General features: G+C 44.5%; 1 protein-coding gene across 1 annotated transcript in view; it reads left to right on the forward strand.

Annotated features, from left to right (window-relative positions):
* Positions 1 to 873: 873 nt before the first annotated feature.
* LOC126284893 (mucin-2-like) overlaps positions 874 to 19,719 on the forward strand; it is a 47,477-nt gene continuing 28,631 nt past the window's right edge. Inside the window, exon 1 of the mRNA XM_049984151.1 lies at positions 874 to 2,259. Within this exon, the coding sequence (XP_049840108.1) occupies positions 883 to 2,259 (1,377 nt within the window). The 5' untranslated portion in view covers positions 874 to 882. The remainder of the gene's footprint in view (positions 2,260 to 19,719) is intronic.

Consider the following 19,719-nt stretch of genomic DNA (forward strand, 5'->3'; position numbering starts at 1 on the left):
CCGCAAACATCTGTTGACTCAGGGATCGAGACGGGGCTGCACGATCCGTTAGGGCCATGCGGATAAGATGCCTGTCATCTCGACTGCTAGTGATACGAGGCCGTTTGGATCCAGCACGGTGTCCCGTTTTAACCTCCTCAACCCACCGATTCCATATTCTGGTGACTGACATTGGATCTCGACGAACGCGAGCAGCAATGTCGCGATGAGATAAACCGAAATCGTTATTGGCTACAATCCGATATTTATCAAAGTCGGAAACGCGATGGTACGCATTTCCCCTTCTTACACGAGGCATCACAACAATGTTTCACCAGGCAACGACGGTCAACTGCTGTTTGTGTATGAGAAATCGGTTGTAAACTTTCCTCATGTCAGCACGTTGTAGGTGTCGCCACCGAAGGCCAACCTTGTGTGAATGCTCTGAAAAGCTAATCATTTGCATATTACAACATCTTCTTCCTGTCGGTTAAATTTCGCGGCTGTAGCACGTCATCTTCGTGGTGTAGCAATTTTAATGACCAGTAATGTAATATATGTTACAATATCTTAAAACCTGTATATTAATGTTGAAAGACCCCTTTACACGAGCGAGGTGGCGCAGTGGTTAGACACTGGAGTCGCATTCGGGAGGACGATGGTTCAATCCCGCGTCCGGCTATCCTGATTTAGGTTTTCCATGATTTCCCTAAATCGCTCTAAGCAAATGCCGGGATGGTTCCTTTCAAAGGCCATGGCCAACTTACTTCCCCGTCCTACCCTAATCCGATGAGACCGATGACCTCGCTGTCTGGTCTCCTTCCCCGAAACAACCAACCAACCACCCCGTTACAAACAACGATGACCAAAGATCTTTTGTATCGCCAGTTTCAGGTCAGGAACATGATGGACCACGGGCGGCACTTCCACCCGGCGATGTCACTATGGCTGCTAGTGTTGGCGGTCGCCGCAGCCTCTGCAGCGCCGCAACTGCTGCCTCTGGACGATGACCCCGACATCGACGTCCGCCGCTCCTACCTGCCCCCGCAGGGCTACCTGCCGCCGCAGGCGGAGGAGCCGCAGGCGTCTTCCCAGGCCGACGTGGCGCTGGCGGCGGCGGCGGCGCCGGACGGCTCCCTGGCGCTGCCCCCGGGGGCGGCGGACGAAGAGACGGCCGAGCAGTGCAGTCACTCCTTCCACTCCTTCCTCTGCGGCCGTCCCGGCCGGCGGCGCAGGCCGGGGGCGGCACCGGCGCCTGCTCCACCTCCGGCCCCAGCTGCGACGTTCCAGCTGCCGTCTCGCCTGCCGCCCAAACCCTTACCGAGAACGCTGCCGCCCACGACGACGTCGCCTCCCCTTCCCCCGAACCCCCAGTTCCAGGCGACGTTCTTGCAACCTTCTAGACTCAGGCCACCGTCTGAAAATGCATTACCGTCCCAGCATCTGAACTGCACATCGCACGCTACGCTGGAAGTCCGACCGCGGCTTACGTCCTCACCTACAGTAAAAGACAGTAAACCAACTCCGTCAGTAGTATCGTTCCGCCAGCTGTATACTCCACGGAAATTTTCCCTTCCAAATGATATCAAGAAAGAAACCAGCGACCACAACTGTACTTCAGAGACGACTCTTAAAGTAGCTTCTCCGTCGACTTTATCGTCGTCATTCAGCCGAGTACCACCAGCTTCTCCAGAGAGAACCTCTTACCCTTCTTTTGAGGAGCGAAGACCTGCACCTGCCACTCACGACCCCACCAACTGCTCCTCGCAGGCCACAACGAGTTCAACCACCACTCCTCCGCCCAGTAGCGTCTTCGCTGAACCGTCACCACAGCCATCTGCGACCTTCGTGTCGGCCAGACTTGCCACACTGCCCAACCATCCACCCGGCTGCACCTGCGGTGCCGACCACAGCGCCGGATCCAGTGTCGATGCGACCTACGTCAGCCCAGAGAAAGTCGCAGCGCCCCAGCAGTTCCACACCACAGTGAAGCCTACTGCTGCTACAACTACTACCACTACTACTACAACTACTACGACTACTACCACTACGCAGAGGCCGACGACCCCGCGTCCCTCTCCACGAGCGCTGGAGCCACTGGCTGCAGCCCCAGAGCCTGCAGTGGTCGCTCCGCCCAAGTCCTCCTGGTCAGAGGCGGACAGCTGCAGCCACGCCTTCCACAGCTTCCTCTGCAAGAAGCCCCAGGCGGCGTCGAGTAGGAGGAAGGTGTTACCCACCCAGCCTATAGAGGGAGACAGCTCATTCATAAGCGCCGCCAGTGTACGTATCAGAGTGCGCAACGCTACTTCACTAGAAACGGTGAAAAAACGAAGATAATTCAAAACTGAAAGAAATGTTTCCCCCGACATTTTAATTCAATGGTAGCAGTGGCTCAATCTGCTTAAATGGAAAAGGAAGAAAAGAGAAAGCGCAGGTTTGTAATATGCGTGGGAACTGGACATATGTCATAATCTCCTTGTCCCCCTGTCTCTGTCTGTAACCCCCTCCCCACTTCTTTGTCCGTCTCCTCATCATTCCCCCTCTCTCTGTCCATCAAAACAACCTCTGTTTATTTACTCCTTGCCTCTCTTTCTCTCCATTTCTTCTTGCCCTCTCTTTTTCTCCTTCTCTCCATCCAAACCTCCTCAACCCCTCCCCCCACCTGTTTACATCTTCTTCCCTCAGCCTTTGTCTGTTTTCTTCTCCTGCTTGCCCCTCTCTCTGTCCATCAACTCTACAACCTTCTCTGTCCATGTACTTGTTGCCCCTCTTTCTCTCCATTTCTTCTTGCCCTCTCTGTTTCTCTTCTCTCTGCCCACCACCACCTCAACCCCCGCCCCCATCCCTCTGTCCATCTTCTTCCCCCAGCCTTTGTCCATCTCCTGGAGCTCCCTGTGTCTGCCCATCTCCTCCTTCGCGTCTCCTATGTACATTTCCTCCCATCCCAACTCCTGTTCCTCTCTCTATCTGACCTTAGGCATTATTTGTTCATACTGCTAATCCAGATCCTGCAATAGCATTCTTATCACGAGACAATAAGCCATAAACACAATTTCACTGTTTGGTAAGAACGTTCACAATTTATTTATCGTACTAATTAGACACATACAAATATTAAAGAACGCAGTACCTAAAAACATGTCCGTATCAGAAATTCAATGTCGTGTCAAAATTTCAGCGCACTCGGTCGAGAACATTAAGAGATTAACGATTCTGAGCAAACCAATATTTACATTTTTGTAACGTTTCCCCCTTTTATTACATAAGAATTACGTACATAACCGGCGTTATGCTAATGGGGACATAAAAACACTTGAGTACTCGAATGCAACGTTGAGTCAAAATTTAACAATAATGCATGAAGAATTTTCGGAGACTTGAGATTACATAGAAACAAGCATCTAAGTTGGTACTTGTGTAGAAAAGTACATGTCCCTAACGGCAAATTACAGAAAGTTTTTGGCCTAAATTTTGACACAACGATCCATCGGCATAAGCACCTGTTTTTATTTAGCTATGTTTTAATGTACATAATATATAAATTTATATAAATTTGATAACGTTGTTACAAAAATCTCAAAAATTTACACACACACACACACACACAAACACGCACACACACCCGCTCAAGAACATTCGGAGTTGCACAGTTTTGAGCAAATGAATATATACATTTTTATTTATGGAGAGAATCAAACAAATTTGTTTCAGAGCATACGGTATTATTCATAAATATCTTTTCTGTTTCTGAAGACGACGGTACAAAAATAAAACAAAGACATCAGTGCAGAGGGTATCTCCGCAGGTTTCGATTCGTTTTCGCGTCGTGGCGTAGTTGAAGAGAGCAATCACGAGGCGGTAGGCGTGCAAGAACCTGTAGGCGAATTGTGTGCTCCATATTATCCCATCAAGTTAACTTCATGCCGGCAAGAAGGCAATCCAATAAACATATTCCAAAAGTGTATTTTTGTTCCTGGTTACGCACGCATTTCGTATCGACACATTGACGTTCTTCGAATCAAGAACGGTGTGTACATAGAGCACAATGTCATTAACGGAATTGCAGTGCTTTTCTATCCGCTGATTTTCTTCCACGTCTGTATTTCAAGGTTTAGCCTCTTGTGCCTATTCGGTCTTTACTATTTACTGCCATCTGTGTCTTCCTATGTCCCTCGTTCATCTCGGCTGGCAAGGCATAACCTAGCATTCGTGGTATTCTCTCTAGAGTCATCCCTTCGATGTGATTTTTCAATAATGTTTTATTTCTTTCAATATTTTCATTACTTTTATGAGTAGTTAATTTCTAAAATACACGTTTATTACGTGGTCGTCAGTGGTAACACCTTTAACGTTCCTGAGAAATCTTATTTCTTCTGCTTGTAAATTACTTTTGTCACTTTCCCTTACGGATTCATGGTTCACTTTAACACAGCAGTACAAATTAGTATTCTTATTACGTCTACAACCTTGCTTGTGCCGTTTTTTCTCCAAGTTTGAGACTATTTTGAAAAACGTACGAAATCTTTACTACTCAAAATAGTGCCTAACGCTAGCCACTAGTTTCTCCCATCTTGCGGGCAACATGGAATGCCGCGGCGAAAGAACTGCGTGTCTTTTGAGGAGATACATGAATCGATCAAATTTCGCACTTGGTCATATGACCGGAACTGCTGGTCAGCGAGGCAGTGCGCCGATAATCGATAAAGGTGCTGGTCAGGGCAGCATTGTCTGGAGAACATGGTGGGTAAGATAGGACTTCCAATTTCAACGTTTCCACGTGTCTTTAGACGGATTTTGTGATAGATACCGTATTAAGCACAGTAAAGCTACAAAACCACCATTTCATGTTTGCCGTAGTATGTGGCCGTATGTCTTTCACCGCCGTGCTCAAACGCATCAGTTGCTTCCGGTAAGCATCCCCTGTGATTGTTTCCGTCGGTTTCAGTAACTTTAAAAACCTTCTCTCTTCCACCGCCACGTCCATCTTCACGTCAAAAGCACCACTCTCGAAGCGTTGAAAGAACTCTCTGAGCATTTTTTCACTTTTAATTCCCGCAACTTGAGTCTTACCCAGGATTTTATGATCCTCAGCTGCAGATACCTTCATCTTAAAACAGAAAACAAAAGCTTCACGTAAATAACGATAACTGGGCACATAATTTGACGTATTCAACCGAGAATAAATTTCTGATATCATCACAAATCGGCTAACAGTTTTATGGCGTTAAGTTTACAACTTTGTGAGTTGCTTGTATGACCATCAGCTGCACCACCACTTTCTGCTACTGCCTTCTATTGCAAAACGGTGGAAGCGAATTTGTAGACCTAATACTTTTGTTACCTTCCTTATTTTGCCTTAGAATATTTTATTTATCACACCGCTTACTGGTTTATTTTCTTAATTTTATTTTTTATATTCGCGTCCGCCCATAACATGGCTTACATCGCAACATGGTATGTGCCTGTTTCCTGGATGTGCTGAGGTTATCACTGTGTCTCCCGATGATCCGGAGTTACTTATGAAAAACTCTGTATCCTGATATCTTAGCTGCTTCTCTATGTAGCCGCAGGTCAAATTTGAACATGTATCGTTCAACTCCACGGGGTTTCACGCGTCTTCTAGATATTCAGTAGCCACTAAGACGTCGAAGCAGTATTTGATGTCCACTTTCAATTCACTTCACTGCAGTATAGTTTTTCATGGAAAAAATCGTCCATCTTAGGAAAAAGATAGTAATTATTTCGAGCCAAGCCCCGGCTATAAGGCGACGTTCAAAAACATTTCGCTTAAAGTTTTGAAGCAAATCCTTCGCCAAAGCAACAGAATGCGGACGAGCGTCATACTGAATCACAGTCACTCCGAAAAAAAAGCCGCGTGCTTTACGGTTCTATCGGCGCGGCGTGATCGATGAAGTCTCTCTATTTATGGTCTCTTGTATAGGTATGTAATCGTTGCGTAGGACACTCTTTCGATCTTAAAACACTTTCGCCACAATCTTCCGTGTTCAGAATTTGGTGAATTTTTCTTCACTTACTTTTTCGGAAATTCGAACAACATCATCCCATTTATGAGATTGAGTTTATGGAACTTTGTGCGAAATTCATCTCACGTCACCAGTAACAACTTGGTCCAAAATCTCTTCGCCATCCTTGTCTTGAGGAGTGAGAAATATCAGTGTCGTTCGCATATGTTGCGTGTTTTTTGTGCCGAGAAAGTAACCTAGCAGTGATTTTTCTATAGCTCAAATTATCCTTACCAAAGCTGATATGGAACTGATTGTGAAGTTGTAGGAAATCACAAGCTTAGTCGGTCAATATAAACACCTGTCCTTCTATATATACAATGACGGAAAAGAAAACTGAAACACCAATTGGGAGTCTTTTGACATGAACGAAAGTTGGTGGGCGTGTTTCTGCGTCTGAAAATGATATCTGTTCAAATTTCACCCAAGAGTGGCGCTAGCACTGCCACTATGAATGTATAAATCGGGTTTTCTTTAAGTACACAGTGTAACAGCCGTGAGCGTTAACTAACTTTGATACTACATGGTGAGCTGATGTTACTCAAAAACACCTTTTCAAATAAATGAAAAATGCCAGTATCAACATTTACCGTGAGTTTGAACGAAGTCACGTAACTCATCTACGAGGAGCTATGTGTTCATCCTGCGATATTGCAGAAAGACTTGGTAGTAATGTACCCACTATACATGATTGCTGGCACAGTGCTGGAAGAACAGGCTACAGACAGCCACGTGGCACTACCGCCGTATTTGGCGTATGGATCTGGTGCACACATTTATAAAACTCCTTGGCTCGTTCCAAATTGCACCTTGTCTGTTGGCAACTCTGAATATACTAATCAGTGTTTCACTTTAATATTTAATGACTTCCTAAAATTCATGAATGAAATTTGGTTCTCAAATCAGTCATTAGATGACGACGACAGACAAAAAAATTCATACCCATCTTCATCATATTCCAACATATCAATATTTTTGATTGAGAAACACGTCAAGGTTCACAGTTATCGATGTATATTTCCACATCAAAAGTACTACACAACTCAGATACTCTCAGTATCAGGTTTAAACCCGAACAAATCCAATGTTAAGTGCAACAGACGTAGAACTCCGTCCAACAAGCTGACTTCCGGCACCTGTACAAAACAATGCAAGCACGTCTGCGTGTTCGCATTGAACATTCTGTCTGCTACACCCGTTATTGGTGTACCAGCGTTTCACATCTGGATGACTTATATTCGCGCTACATTAACCTGTGATCTTGCAATGTTAGTCACTCAAATATGTTATTCCAGAAATTTTATTACTCTACGCTAATAACTTTTTGGTGGTCCTATATTTTTTTCCTCAGTGTATTTTCTTCAGTTCTTGATTCCAATTCGACATTCAGTGAAAGGACAATACCATGTAACAGTCATTATCAGAATACTCGGAAACACAACACATTATGAGTTGTTACGGAATGGACAAAAATAAAACTTGCCCCAAATACAGACTCTAAGGGCGGAAAAAGAAGGATATCAGTAGGTGCGCTGCCGGTGTCCCTTCGGTGTCTGGGGTATCTCCTTACACTTCTTCCGCCAAAAATCACATTGACTCGAGGAGAGTCGCATTCAGTGATGATTCCTGCTTCGAACTGGATCCCTATGAAAAGAAAAGGCGTGTCTGGAAATGCACCGGACAGCTGGTCGATAACAATCCGACTGTCACCCGCCTTACGGCCCAGTAACAAAGAGTGATGTTATGGGGTGCCGTTTTATTTCACAGTAGGACCCCTTTGCTTGTCACCTTCGACATCCTTACAGCACAGCGGTACGTCGTGGGCATCCTGCGCCCCTTTCGTTGTCCTTCAGGGCCAAGCACCCTGAGCTTACCATTCGGCAAGATAATGCCAGCACGCATACGACAAGAATTTCTCTTGCTTCTGTTCGTGATTGCCAAACCCTACCTTGGCCAGCAAGGCCGCCGGGTCTTCCCACAATTGAGAACGTTTGGAGCACTATGGCATGGCCCTCTAACCATCTCCGGGTTTTGACGACAGTTGTACAGAATTTGGCACGATATCTCCCAGGAGAACATCCAACAATTGTCAACCAATGCCAAGCAATATAACGGTTTGCATCAGACGTCGACCAGAGCGTCAGTGCTCTTCTGTGAAGCTCTTTCTCTTGAATTAATAATCTAATATTTCTGAAACTGTGATCGCTTAATGCGTCTGTGGTGGTTTGTTCGCCAATAAGGCTGAGGTTTTCGATCAGTTTCATATTCTACTTTGTTTCAGTTGGGTTCAATTGCCTGTGTGGGTGCTCATTTGAATCTATAGCGTTTTCTTACGAATGTATTTTCTGTGAGCTTCACCGATTTTAGCGTTTGCGTTTTGTGGTGGTGGGTATGGGTCTGAGAATGTATTTTCAGGAACTACTTGGAAGCAACTTTACTTCTATTCGATGCCTATAAAAATTTCTGTTCAGAAAAGCATTTATTGCTGTTCCCACTATATATGTTTAGTCCTCTGTAACTAATGCATCGCCAGTAATTCTTTTGTCATGGCCAAATTTAAATCGGCAGAGTCAATTACCCTTGTTTTAAGTATTTTGATGATTGCCTTACAAATCTTTGAAAGATATTATCCATACTGTTCAAATGATTTTCCACGTTCTTTTCTGTCACCCACATAATAATAATGTCATCAGCAGACTTATTCACTTCGAGCTTCAGTTTTGGTTGTTGTGGTTCCAATCAGAGCAGTGGTTTAATAGAGCTCTCCACGTATTTCTGTGCACTGCAAACCTTCTCTGAAACCTACAGCTATCACATCTTACTGTAACTAAACTTTGATCAGCTTCTGAGAATTTTAACCTCATAATTCCCTCTGTTAGCATATTGTGAATTAGTTGACTGATATAATAGTGCTGCAGATACTGTGAAAATATAATACCTGTAGTTTCCCTTTGCACTTAGTTGTTAGCAGGACCAACAAAGCAAGGCCATGTCAGTAGCAAGACCAGAACAAACATTCATCCAAACATTTGCCGCTGAAAGTACAGAAAAAGTGCTGCAGATCTTAAGGAAACACATGTTAATCGGACCAGGCTCTGTATTCTGCCACTTGATCCTAAAGCTACCCTCGCCTACTTTCTAAATAATGAACAGAGGCGTTTTTCTAGGCCCACAGATGAGAGAAGAGTCGAGGACAGAGTTGGTGGTAAAGGATAATGATACAGGAGAAACGCTTCAAATGATTTTCTCTAAAAGTCAGAGCATAAAATTTCAAAGACCATCTATAAGATCGATTGCACTCAGATGAAAGCTATTGTGCCACATCTCACTGAAAATATTGATTTCTGCAATCAGAATTATATGTTTCGTTCTGTCTTTGGGCCTTGTCCCACTTCGACGCTGGGTCAGCCTTGTTATTATGTATTTGGCAGTGTTAGTTGCAGAGGGTAGCCATATGCTCTTCTTGCCACCACCCCAAAGCACACGCGGTGCAAGCAGTGGGCCCCAACTGTCTGCATCTACTGTAAGCCATGAAGGAGTGTGAACATCTTTAAATGTCTGTGAGTCGTGTAAGTGATGCGGAATGTGTGGTTCAGCCCAGTATTCACCTAATGGGATGTGAAAAACCGCCTAAAAACCATATTCAGGCTGGTTGGCATACTGGCCCTCATTGGATTTGATCCAGGGCTGGCACACCTACCCAAGTCCAGGAAGCAGTGCATTAACACTCTCGGCTGCTCTGGTGGCTAATCAAAACTAGATATCCGTTGACTAAATTGTGTTAATATGGGGAATGAATATCGAGTGGACTGTCAGAACGGCATTTCGCTAACAGAGAAGAGACAGAGATTAAAAAGAAGCGCTGTGAGGATAAATGTTTACCGTTGGACGGTAATACACACCTGCAACACAGCACAAGATGTGGTCCAAAACAGAGATCACCTCAATGAGTTTGATAGTCTTTCATTTTCTCCATGCATTCAATATAAAATTTAGTAGAAAGTCAATCTATTCATATTCCATTATCGGTACCTGGGATGCAAAAATAAACACTATGGTGACAAAAGTCATGGAATCCCTCCTGATATCGTGTTAGACCTCCTTTTTGCCTGGTATAATGCAACAGATTGACGTGGTATGGTCTCATCAAGTCGTTCGAATACCCGTGTACAAATATTAAGCCATGCTGCATCTACAACCTTCCATAACGGCGAAAGTGTTGCCAGTGCAGAATTTTGTTCACAAACTGCGCTTTCACTATGTCCCATAAATGTTCGATAGGATTCATGTCGAGTGATCTCGGTGGACAAATCATTACCTTGAATTCTCCAGAATGGTCTTTAAACCAATCACAATAAGTTGTGATCTAGTGATATGACACTGTTGTTTGGGAACAAGAAGTCCATGAAACACGGCAAATAGTCTCCAAGTAATTCAGTTGTCGCAGAAGACCCAATCGGCTCCATGTAAACATCGCCCTTACCATTGCGGAGCCTCCACCAGCTTGCATAGTATCTTGCTGACAACTTGTGTCCATGGTTTCGAGGGGTCTGCATTACACTCGAACTCTACCATCAGCTATTATCAACTTAAATTGGGACATATTTGACGAGGGCACTGTTTTTTAATCATCTGGGGTCCAACTGGTACGGTCACGAGACCAGGAGAGTCACGGCAGGTGATATCGCGCTGTTAGCAAACGCACTCATATAGGTCGTCTGCTGCTGTACTGCCTTAGCCCATTGCCACCAGATTTCGCTACATTGTCCTGACAAGTACTTTGGTCGTTTTATTCCCATTGATTGCTGCCGTTGTTTCACTCAGTGTTGCTTGTCTGTTATCACTGACAACTCTACGTAACTACTGCTGCTCTCGTTCATTAAGTAAAGGTCGTCGGCCAGCGCGTTTTCCGTCCGTCCTGAGAGGTAATAGTATTCTCAGATCACTCTTCACACTGTTGATGTCAGAATATTCAATTCTTCAACGATTTCATAAAGGGAGTGTCCAATGTGCCAAACTCCAACAATCATTCCGCTCCCAAAGTCTGTTTGTTCCGGCTGTGTGGCCGTAATCATGTCGGAAATATTTTCATGTGAATCACCTAAGCAAAAATGACAGCTCCACCAATGCACTACTCTATTAAGCCTTGTGTTGACGATGCTACCGCCACTTTCATATATGCATATCACTGTCCACGACTTTTGCCGCCTCTGTGTAAAGAATTATTATTCACCCTAAAATGCAAATTTTATAAATTTTTAAATGATTTCAGATTGGGAACACATATGACCCAGTGGTATATAAGTAATAAACAACAATCACTGTCCTGGTATGTCGTGTAGAGACACCTCTATCTCGCGTCTGTGATTGTGCACACTACAACTCTCAGAACACAAAGATCACTGTGGGCGCAGGAACACTTACATGGGATGCTCAATTCTGGTGGAAGGACATGGAGTAGAGGGTTCTCTCACACACTGACGGGAGGATCTGAGTGTATATGAGGCAGTGTGTCCTGCTTGCCAAAAGAACATCATCAAAACCAGCTGTTTCAGTGGGATAAAACAAGGGCCCTAACACTCTGTACCACTTTCACACGAACGATACCAGAATCAAGTACACAGTTCGCTGCTCCATACCTTTTATCAACAACAATAGCCTGTAGATTGTCCGCAATTTAGGTCTGCACAGTGAGTGTAGTAATGTGTTAAACTTAGCTTACCACTTAGTGCGCAAATGGACAAAACATCTGAACTGTCTTCTCTAGCCCAGGGTGTTAAACTGACTTTCTCTATAAATATGGCCCTGTAATAAGCTAACATCAGGTGTGGATCATAATAAAATTCATTATAAATGTTGCTGTCACATAAATAGAGTGCATGAATTAATAAAACTGAAAGTTTGGAATCTATTCTAGAGACACAAAACTGCTATCCCCCTTTTTTTTCTACAAATAATGTATCAATTGTGCTTTCATTGGTCAAGTGATACACAACAATCATGTTCAATTACTTTCAACACTCAATAACAAAATATTTAACTCACGGACATATTGAATTGAGGATTATTAAAATCGTTATCTCTACATGTGAAAAATTTTTTATCACTGGAAAGAATGATTAAAATCTTCATTAGCTCATTTCCATCTAGGATGTCGTAGCTGGTCAATGCACTGAACTGGAAACAACTCTTGTACTCACTGTGAGGGTAGTTTAGTATCCTAGCTTTTGATATTCAATAGTCAAAAGCGTACATAAGTTGGAGTGAGCAAAATCTCGACGCAACGTTTACTGTGGCCTAATGCGCCATGGTACTTTATCAAGTAGCATCTGCAACAGCATTGTCTCTGTGCTGGATCTGAAATTCTACTTCCCTACTCTGGCCATAACTGTATTCACTCAGTCTCAACTTTCCTGTGTTCTGTAGAACATTAATTTTTCCCTAGTTGAAATAATGGCTATCGCACACTCGCTAAGGGTTGGAGTGATGTGCACAATTTCTTTGCCTGCAAAAATACTTGCAGGAATATTTAACTACCTCTTCGCTATCTTTCGCCATATTACATGAACCGTTTTGTCCACACTTTGCAGAAAGCAAAGCTCTCAATGCCCTTGCTATTTTCCACACACTTGTGTGATCCGCTGTAAGATAGAGATCAAGAAATTTTTGTTCTCAAAATGCTTTTATATAATGGTGATGTCCCCACCATGCCGCGTCTGTTCCGCCCAGTATGGTTTCAGCCAATCGCCGGCTCATTAGAGGTGAATTTTATTTTTCTTGCCAGGTCACATCCAAGCCTTGTTAAAGTCGTCCAGCCACTTACGCTCGGTCCCAGCCACATTTATGTTAAAAGGAGTAATGTATTGTTATGGCCTTATCCCTTTCTGAGCTGAAGCTCACCATTCTCTTGTTACGTTGGGTTTCTCGATGCCATTAACCAACTGCTTGGTTTGTCTCCAAAATGTGTTTCAGTTTAACTTGTTTATTGATGCCCCTGTCCATAAATTGGTAGATATAGTTTTGTTAGTTTTCGGTACATGAGATTACTGCAATTTCCTGTTGTTGATATAATTATTATTTTCTGTGGATCTCATACTGTATCGTACTGTCATTATGGATCAATCTTATGTAAGGTCCATAAAATCTGAACGCCTGAAGGCGACCTGTTCCACGCGCAATAACACGAACCACGTCACTCCTCCCGAATCACGCCAGAGTATTTCAAAGGTATAGCAGTACACATGTAGTCCTCCAGAACTCCTATATAGATCCTACCAAATACTTACTGGACGCTATCAAGCAATATGTGTGCACGTTGGACACAGTTCCAAACAATCTTAGCGCAATGGGGATGACGGTTGATAAGTCATGGCTCATGATGTCTCCTCAACACGTTATGTGTCTCATGCCATCACTATGAGCATAAAACTTGTTCTACATGTCTTTAGGTACTGTATGTGTTTCTCCCCTTCCCTCTTCAACTGCGATCGAGTGAGTTGGCACTATGGTCAGCATCCTGGACTCACATTCGGGAGGATGACTGTTCAAATCTGCATCTGAACATCCAGAGTTAGGCTTTCCACAAATTCCCTAAATTTCTCAGGGAAATGCCAGATACAACTGACATTATATTTTAATTTATCTCAGAACCAGAAAATCATGAAATTAAGAACCTTCAACATCGCAGCGCGTCAGCAATCGTTGGTTAATATACACTCCTGGAAACTGAAATAAGAACATCGTGAATTCATTGTCCCAGGAAGGGGAAACTTTATTGACACATTCCTGGGGTCAGATACATCACATGATCACACTGACAGAACCACAGGCACATTGACACAGGCAACAGAGCATGCACAATGTCGGCACTAGTACAGTGTACATCCACCTTTCGCAGCAATGCAGGCTGCTATTCTCCCATGGAGACGATCGTAGAGATGCTGGATGTAATCCTGTGGAACGGCTTGCCATGCCATTTCCACCTGGCGCCTCAGTTGGACCAGCGTTCGTGCTGGACGTGCAGACCGCGTGAGACGACGCTTTATCCAGTCCCAAACATGCTCAATGAGGGACAGATCCGGAGATCTTGCTGGCAGGGTAGTTGACTTACACCTTCTAGAGCACGTTGGGTGGCACGGGACACATGCGGACGTGCATTGTCCTGTTGGAACAGCAAGTTCCCTTGCCGGTCTAGGAATGGTAGAATGATGGGTTCGATGACGGTTTGGATGTACCGTGCACTATTCAGTGTCCCCTCGACGATCACCAGAGGTGTACGGCCAGTGTAGGAGATCGCTCCCCACACCATGATGCCGGGTGTTGGCCCTGTGTGCCTCGGTCGTATGCAGTCCTGATTGTGGCGCTCACATGCACGGCGCCAAACACGCATACGACCATCATTGGCACCAAGGCAGAAGCGACTCTCATCGCTGAAGACGACACGTCTCCATTCGTCCCTCCATTCACGCCTGTCGCGACACCACTGAAGGCGGGCTGCACAATGTTGGGGCGTGAGCGGAAGACGGCCTAACGGTGTGCGGGACCGTAGCCCAGATTCATGGAGACGGTTGCGAATGGTCCTCGCCGATACCCCAGGAGCAACAGTGTCCCTAATTTGCTGGGAAGTGGCGGTGCGGTTCCCTACGGCACTGCGTAGGATCCTACGGTCTTGGCGTGCATCCGTGCGTCGCTGCGGTCCGGTCCCAGGTCGACGGGCACGTGCACCTTCCGCCGACCACTGGCGACAACATCGATGTACTGTGGAGACCTCACGCCCCACGTGTTGAGCAATTCGGCGGTACGTCCACCCGGCCTCCCGCATGCCCACTATACACCCTCGCTCAAAGTCCGTCAACTGCACATACGATTCACGTCCACGCTGTCGCGGCATGCTACCAGTGTTAAAGACTGCGATGGAGCTCCGTATGCCATGGCAAACTGGCTGACACTGACGGCGGCGGTGCACAAATGCTGCGCAGCTAGCGCCATTCGACGGCCAACATCGCGATTCCTGGTGTGTCCGCTGTACCGTGCGTGTGATCATTGCTTGTACAGCCCTCTCGCAGTGTCCGGAGCAAGTATGGTGGGTCTGACACACCGGTGTCAATGTGTTCTTTTTTCCATTTCCAGGAGTGTATTAAAAACTAGAAACCCGTCCCGATTGCGAAAAAAGCACCTAGTGTTAACCTAGGTTTCGGCGTAGATAACTACACCTTCTTCAGAACAATAAAACCCACAAGACCTAAGAAGACCTTTATCAATTATTAAAAGAACACCATAGCTATACATTTATAAACGAAAAGAAGGAAAACAGTCTAAACCGTTACTTAACTTAATGGTGTAACCTTCACTTCACACCGGCCTATGTTCGATGGGCCATGACCCGCCATAAACTGCAGCTACAAATGCCCATTATGCCCATTATGAGAAAAGAGGGCTCGTGCTACTTTTCCTTTTACTCATATGTAGATCCTATTATTTCCCTTCTTAAAGAAAAGTGCACAGATTTCTGTGCAAGCCAGAGTTACTGGCTTCTGTGGTTACATTTTAAATATATATGTACTAAAAAATTATCTACACCACGTACTCCAATAAAATATCAGACATCGAGGGAAGTTTGGAAGATTGGGTTTAATGTCCCACCAACGTCAAGTTCATTAAATAATGGAACAGAAGCTCAGATTGTGACAACGATAGTGAAGGAAATCAACTGTCCCCTTTCAAACGAACCCTGTAGCGATTTTGCAAAATGAAGGAAAATCTAAATCGTGATGGTAGGACACAGATTTAAACCATCGTCTGCCCCAATGTGAGTCCAGTGTGCTAACCACTGCGAAACTTCCCTGGGTTTGTTCTTGGAAAGCAAATACCGTACGCGCTGCTTCTGTTGAACAGTATAGATAAGGAATGGCTATTAATAATGAAAAAAAGTTAGTGGTGTTATTCAAAGTACACTAGCCTCCACTAGTACAATTAATCAATCATAGTGCCCACATTTGACTTCGATATTTCTAAACAATAAACGACAGCAAATGACATAAGGAAGTTTGAAAGAAGCTTTTCAGTCGTTATTATTTCAGTTTGAAGCACACACTTACATTCTTCAGAACAAAGGCAGCAATAGCAACGCTAATTGTAAAGGCAAACAGAAGAGAAGGGAATAGAATGAAAGTGTATATATGGACATAACGAAATAATCAACAGTCAGTTGCATAAAAAAAATTAATTTCAAGCACACAGTGCCATTCTTCATAAAGCTATGGATAAGAATATACAACAAATAAGTAGAAGTAAGGTAGGAATATTCAAATTAAGGACGAGAGGTTGAACAAAAATTAAAAATTTAAAGATAAAGAATGGTACAAGCTTATAACAAAGGAACTATTTGTGACTGTCAACACTGAGATAGACGCGGAATATTGCTACGATTCCTTTAATGCAATAAGAACTAATAAATGACTACATATGGTTCACAATGCTTGTACGAAAATGGTATAAGAAAGCCAGTCAACAAGTGCAGACATCATGACAAAATCAAATGGCTCCAAGCACTGTGGGACTCAACATTGAGGTCATCAGTTCCCTAGGTTTAGAACTACTTAAACCTAACTAACCTAAGGACAACCCACAGATCCATGCCCGAGGCAGGATTCGAACGTGCGACCGTGGAAGCCGCGTGGTTCCGGAATGAAGCACCTAGAACCGCTTGGCCACCACAGCCGGCAGACATCATGGCAGAACTGGAGCGAATCAGCTAATGATAAGCGTATCTTGTGGTTGGCCTAAGGGTGGGGATAAAAGTACACAACTATAGTTGTACGAAAAACTAAGTTTAACAGTATATATTGAAATATGTAACAAGCCATTAACTCCAGCTCCTTTCCATGTGCTTACTCTTAGATAAACATTACACTTTACTTAAATCATAACACTGTAGAATACAATTATTTACAATATGCACGTAGAATTACTTCAGAAAAAGAACGAAAATTTTTCTTAAAGTACGAGTACTAAGCGATTCACATGGGATGGTTCGTTTGAAAAGGAGTGTACGATTTCCTTCCCCACCCTCGACACAATACGAGTTGGTGTTCCGTCCCTAATGACCTCAATGTCGACAGTATGTTATATCCTAATCTTCGTACTTACTTCTTTTTTAACAGTGTTCACGATAAGGTGATCAAGGAGTGGTAATGAGAAATTACAGTATTGGATATAATACTGCAATACAAGAAAATAGATGTTGATTATCTGGCTTTCACGGACGATGTGATGTTTTCGAAACCGTTAGAAAAGGAGGTTAATCAAATCATCCTACTAAGAGACAAGCGGCATAGGAGCCCGGAGTAAAATGGCTCTACAGTGGCAGTGGTGGTTAGTTGTCGGGATGGTGGCCATTGATAACGCGTGAAAACAGCATCATTATTCGGACATTTTATTCATACTCTGGTACAAAAGTCGCAACACCGCTTTGGAAAGATCTCTTTTGGGGAATGGTGAGAGCAGCACGTGGATGACCACTGTGGCAAGGAGGCGGCTAGAAGCAACATGTGACGTCAGAGACCAGAGGAATGCTGGCGCTCCGAGCAGCGCACCAGCATGTGCAGCCGCTATGCATGACGCGCCTGCTTGCGACAAGGCAGCGCCGCAAAAGCCCGCTGTAATTCTCGCAGGGATCTCTGTCCACAGAAGCGGAGCTCACCGTTGCGAGTGAAGTCGCTCGGCACCGGGACGCCCGCAACGGCTTAGGAGGGCTAGCTGCTGCACCACCCTACATCTCCACTGAGGTGACAAACATCATGAGACAGCGATGCGCACATGGAGGTAGTGTCGCGGATACAAGTTGTAGAAGAGCTGTGAAGCTGACAATTATACTCAGGTGTCCGACGTGATTACGGCCGCACGGCGATAGTTAACAGGCTCTGAATTAGGAATGGTAGTTGAAGCTAGACTGATGGCACTTTCCATGGCAATTCAGTCTCCAGTGATCTATAGTGTCAAGAGTGTATCGAGAATACCAAATTTCAGGCATATCTTTTAGCATGTACAATGGAAAGATAGACGGCCTTCACATAACGACCGAGAGCAGTAGTGTTCGCGTAGAGTTGTAAAAGGTAATAGACAAGTAATACTGTGCAAAGTAACCGCAGAAATCGATGTGGGACCTACGGTGAAAGTATACGTTGAGCAGTGTAGCGAAATATGGCGTTAATGCTCTATGGCAGTATGGCAGCAGCCGACTTACACAAATGCCTTTGCTAACCGCACAACGTTGCCTGCAGCGCCTCACCTCTGCTCGTGACCATATCAGTTAGACCCTAGATGACTGGAAAGCCGTGGCCGGCTCAGATGAGTCCCGATTTCAGGTGGTAAGAGCTGATGGTTGGTTTCGGCTATAGCACAGACCCCACGAAGCCATGGATCCAAGTTGTCCACAAGGCAGTGTGTTAGCTGTTGGTGGCTCCATAGTGATATGGACTGTGTTTACAAGCAATGCACTCGACCAACTGAACTGATCGTTGACTGGAAATTGTTACATTGTACCATCAAAGATGCAGTTTTTATGGATGAAAATGTGCCACATCACAGTGCCACTATTGTTTATTAATGATATGAAGAACATTTTGGACCACTGAGGAATGATATGGCCACCCAGATGGCTCGACATGAGTCCCATAGAACTTCTCTCACCGTTATGGGACAAAAACCTAGAGGTTAGTTTGAGCAGAAAATCATGTATCGGCAACACTATCGCTCCGGTAGCTGTGGCCGAGGGGTTATAGGTGCTTCAGTCCGGAACCACGCAGCTGCTACAGTCGCAGGTTCAAATCCTGCCTCGGGCATGAATATGTTTGATGTCCTTAGGTCAGTTAGGTTTACGTAGTTCTAAGTCTAGGGGACTGATGACATGAGATGTTAAGTCCCATAGCGCTCAGAGCCATTTGAACGACTTTTGAACACTATCGCAATTATAAACGATTGTAGGGGTGGCATGGATGAGTATTTCTTCAGGGGAATTGAAACCATGAGCACATGTCATACCGGATACTCCAGGCAAAAGGGAAAAAAAATAAAATGAGTGTATGGCATCGTTGGCTGGGAAGCCCCATGTGGGGAAGTTCGGTCACCAAATGCAAGTCTTGTTTCATGCGACGCCACATTGGGGAAATGCGCGCCGGTGATGAGGATGAAATGATAATGAGGACATCACAACAACCAGTCCACGGGGGGAGAAAATCTCCAACCCAGCCGGGAATCGAACCCGCGCCCACTTGCATGGGAACGAAGAACATTACCATCCACCTAAGCAGGCAGACAGGCAAAAAGAAGATCCGGTATAAAATTATGAGGTATCCCACGACATTTGTCACCTCAGTGTAGATTCACTAATTAAATTCGTCATTAATAATCCATCACAGTTCCAGAAGGGCCATGGTGTCCATATTTGCGACACTGGAGGGAAGATTTGCCTTTATCACCCACTGTTATAGTTGCCTGTGGCTCAGAGTGGAATTTAATATACATTGAACATTTGTCCAATAATATAAAACAGCCGACAGGTAGAGAAGCAAGTTTAAATATAAATTAAAATCATTTCTCCTGGACAGCATCTATTCCATTGAGAAATTTCTACTTAATGCGTGGTAGTCAGTAAAAAAAAAGGGGAAATAAGTAAGTGCAGTTGCTTAAGTGGGACTAAAAATAACAATGTGTTCAT

Source organism: Schistocerca gregaria, chromosome 8, assembly GCF_023897955.1.
Source record: "Schistocerca gregaria isolate iqSchGreg1 chromosome 8, iqSchGreg1.2, whole genome shotgun sequence".
NCBI classification, from domain to species: domain Eukaryota; kingdom Metazoa; phylum Arthropoda; class Insecta; order Orthoptera; family Acrididae; genus Schistocerca; species Schistocerca gregaria.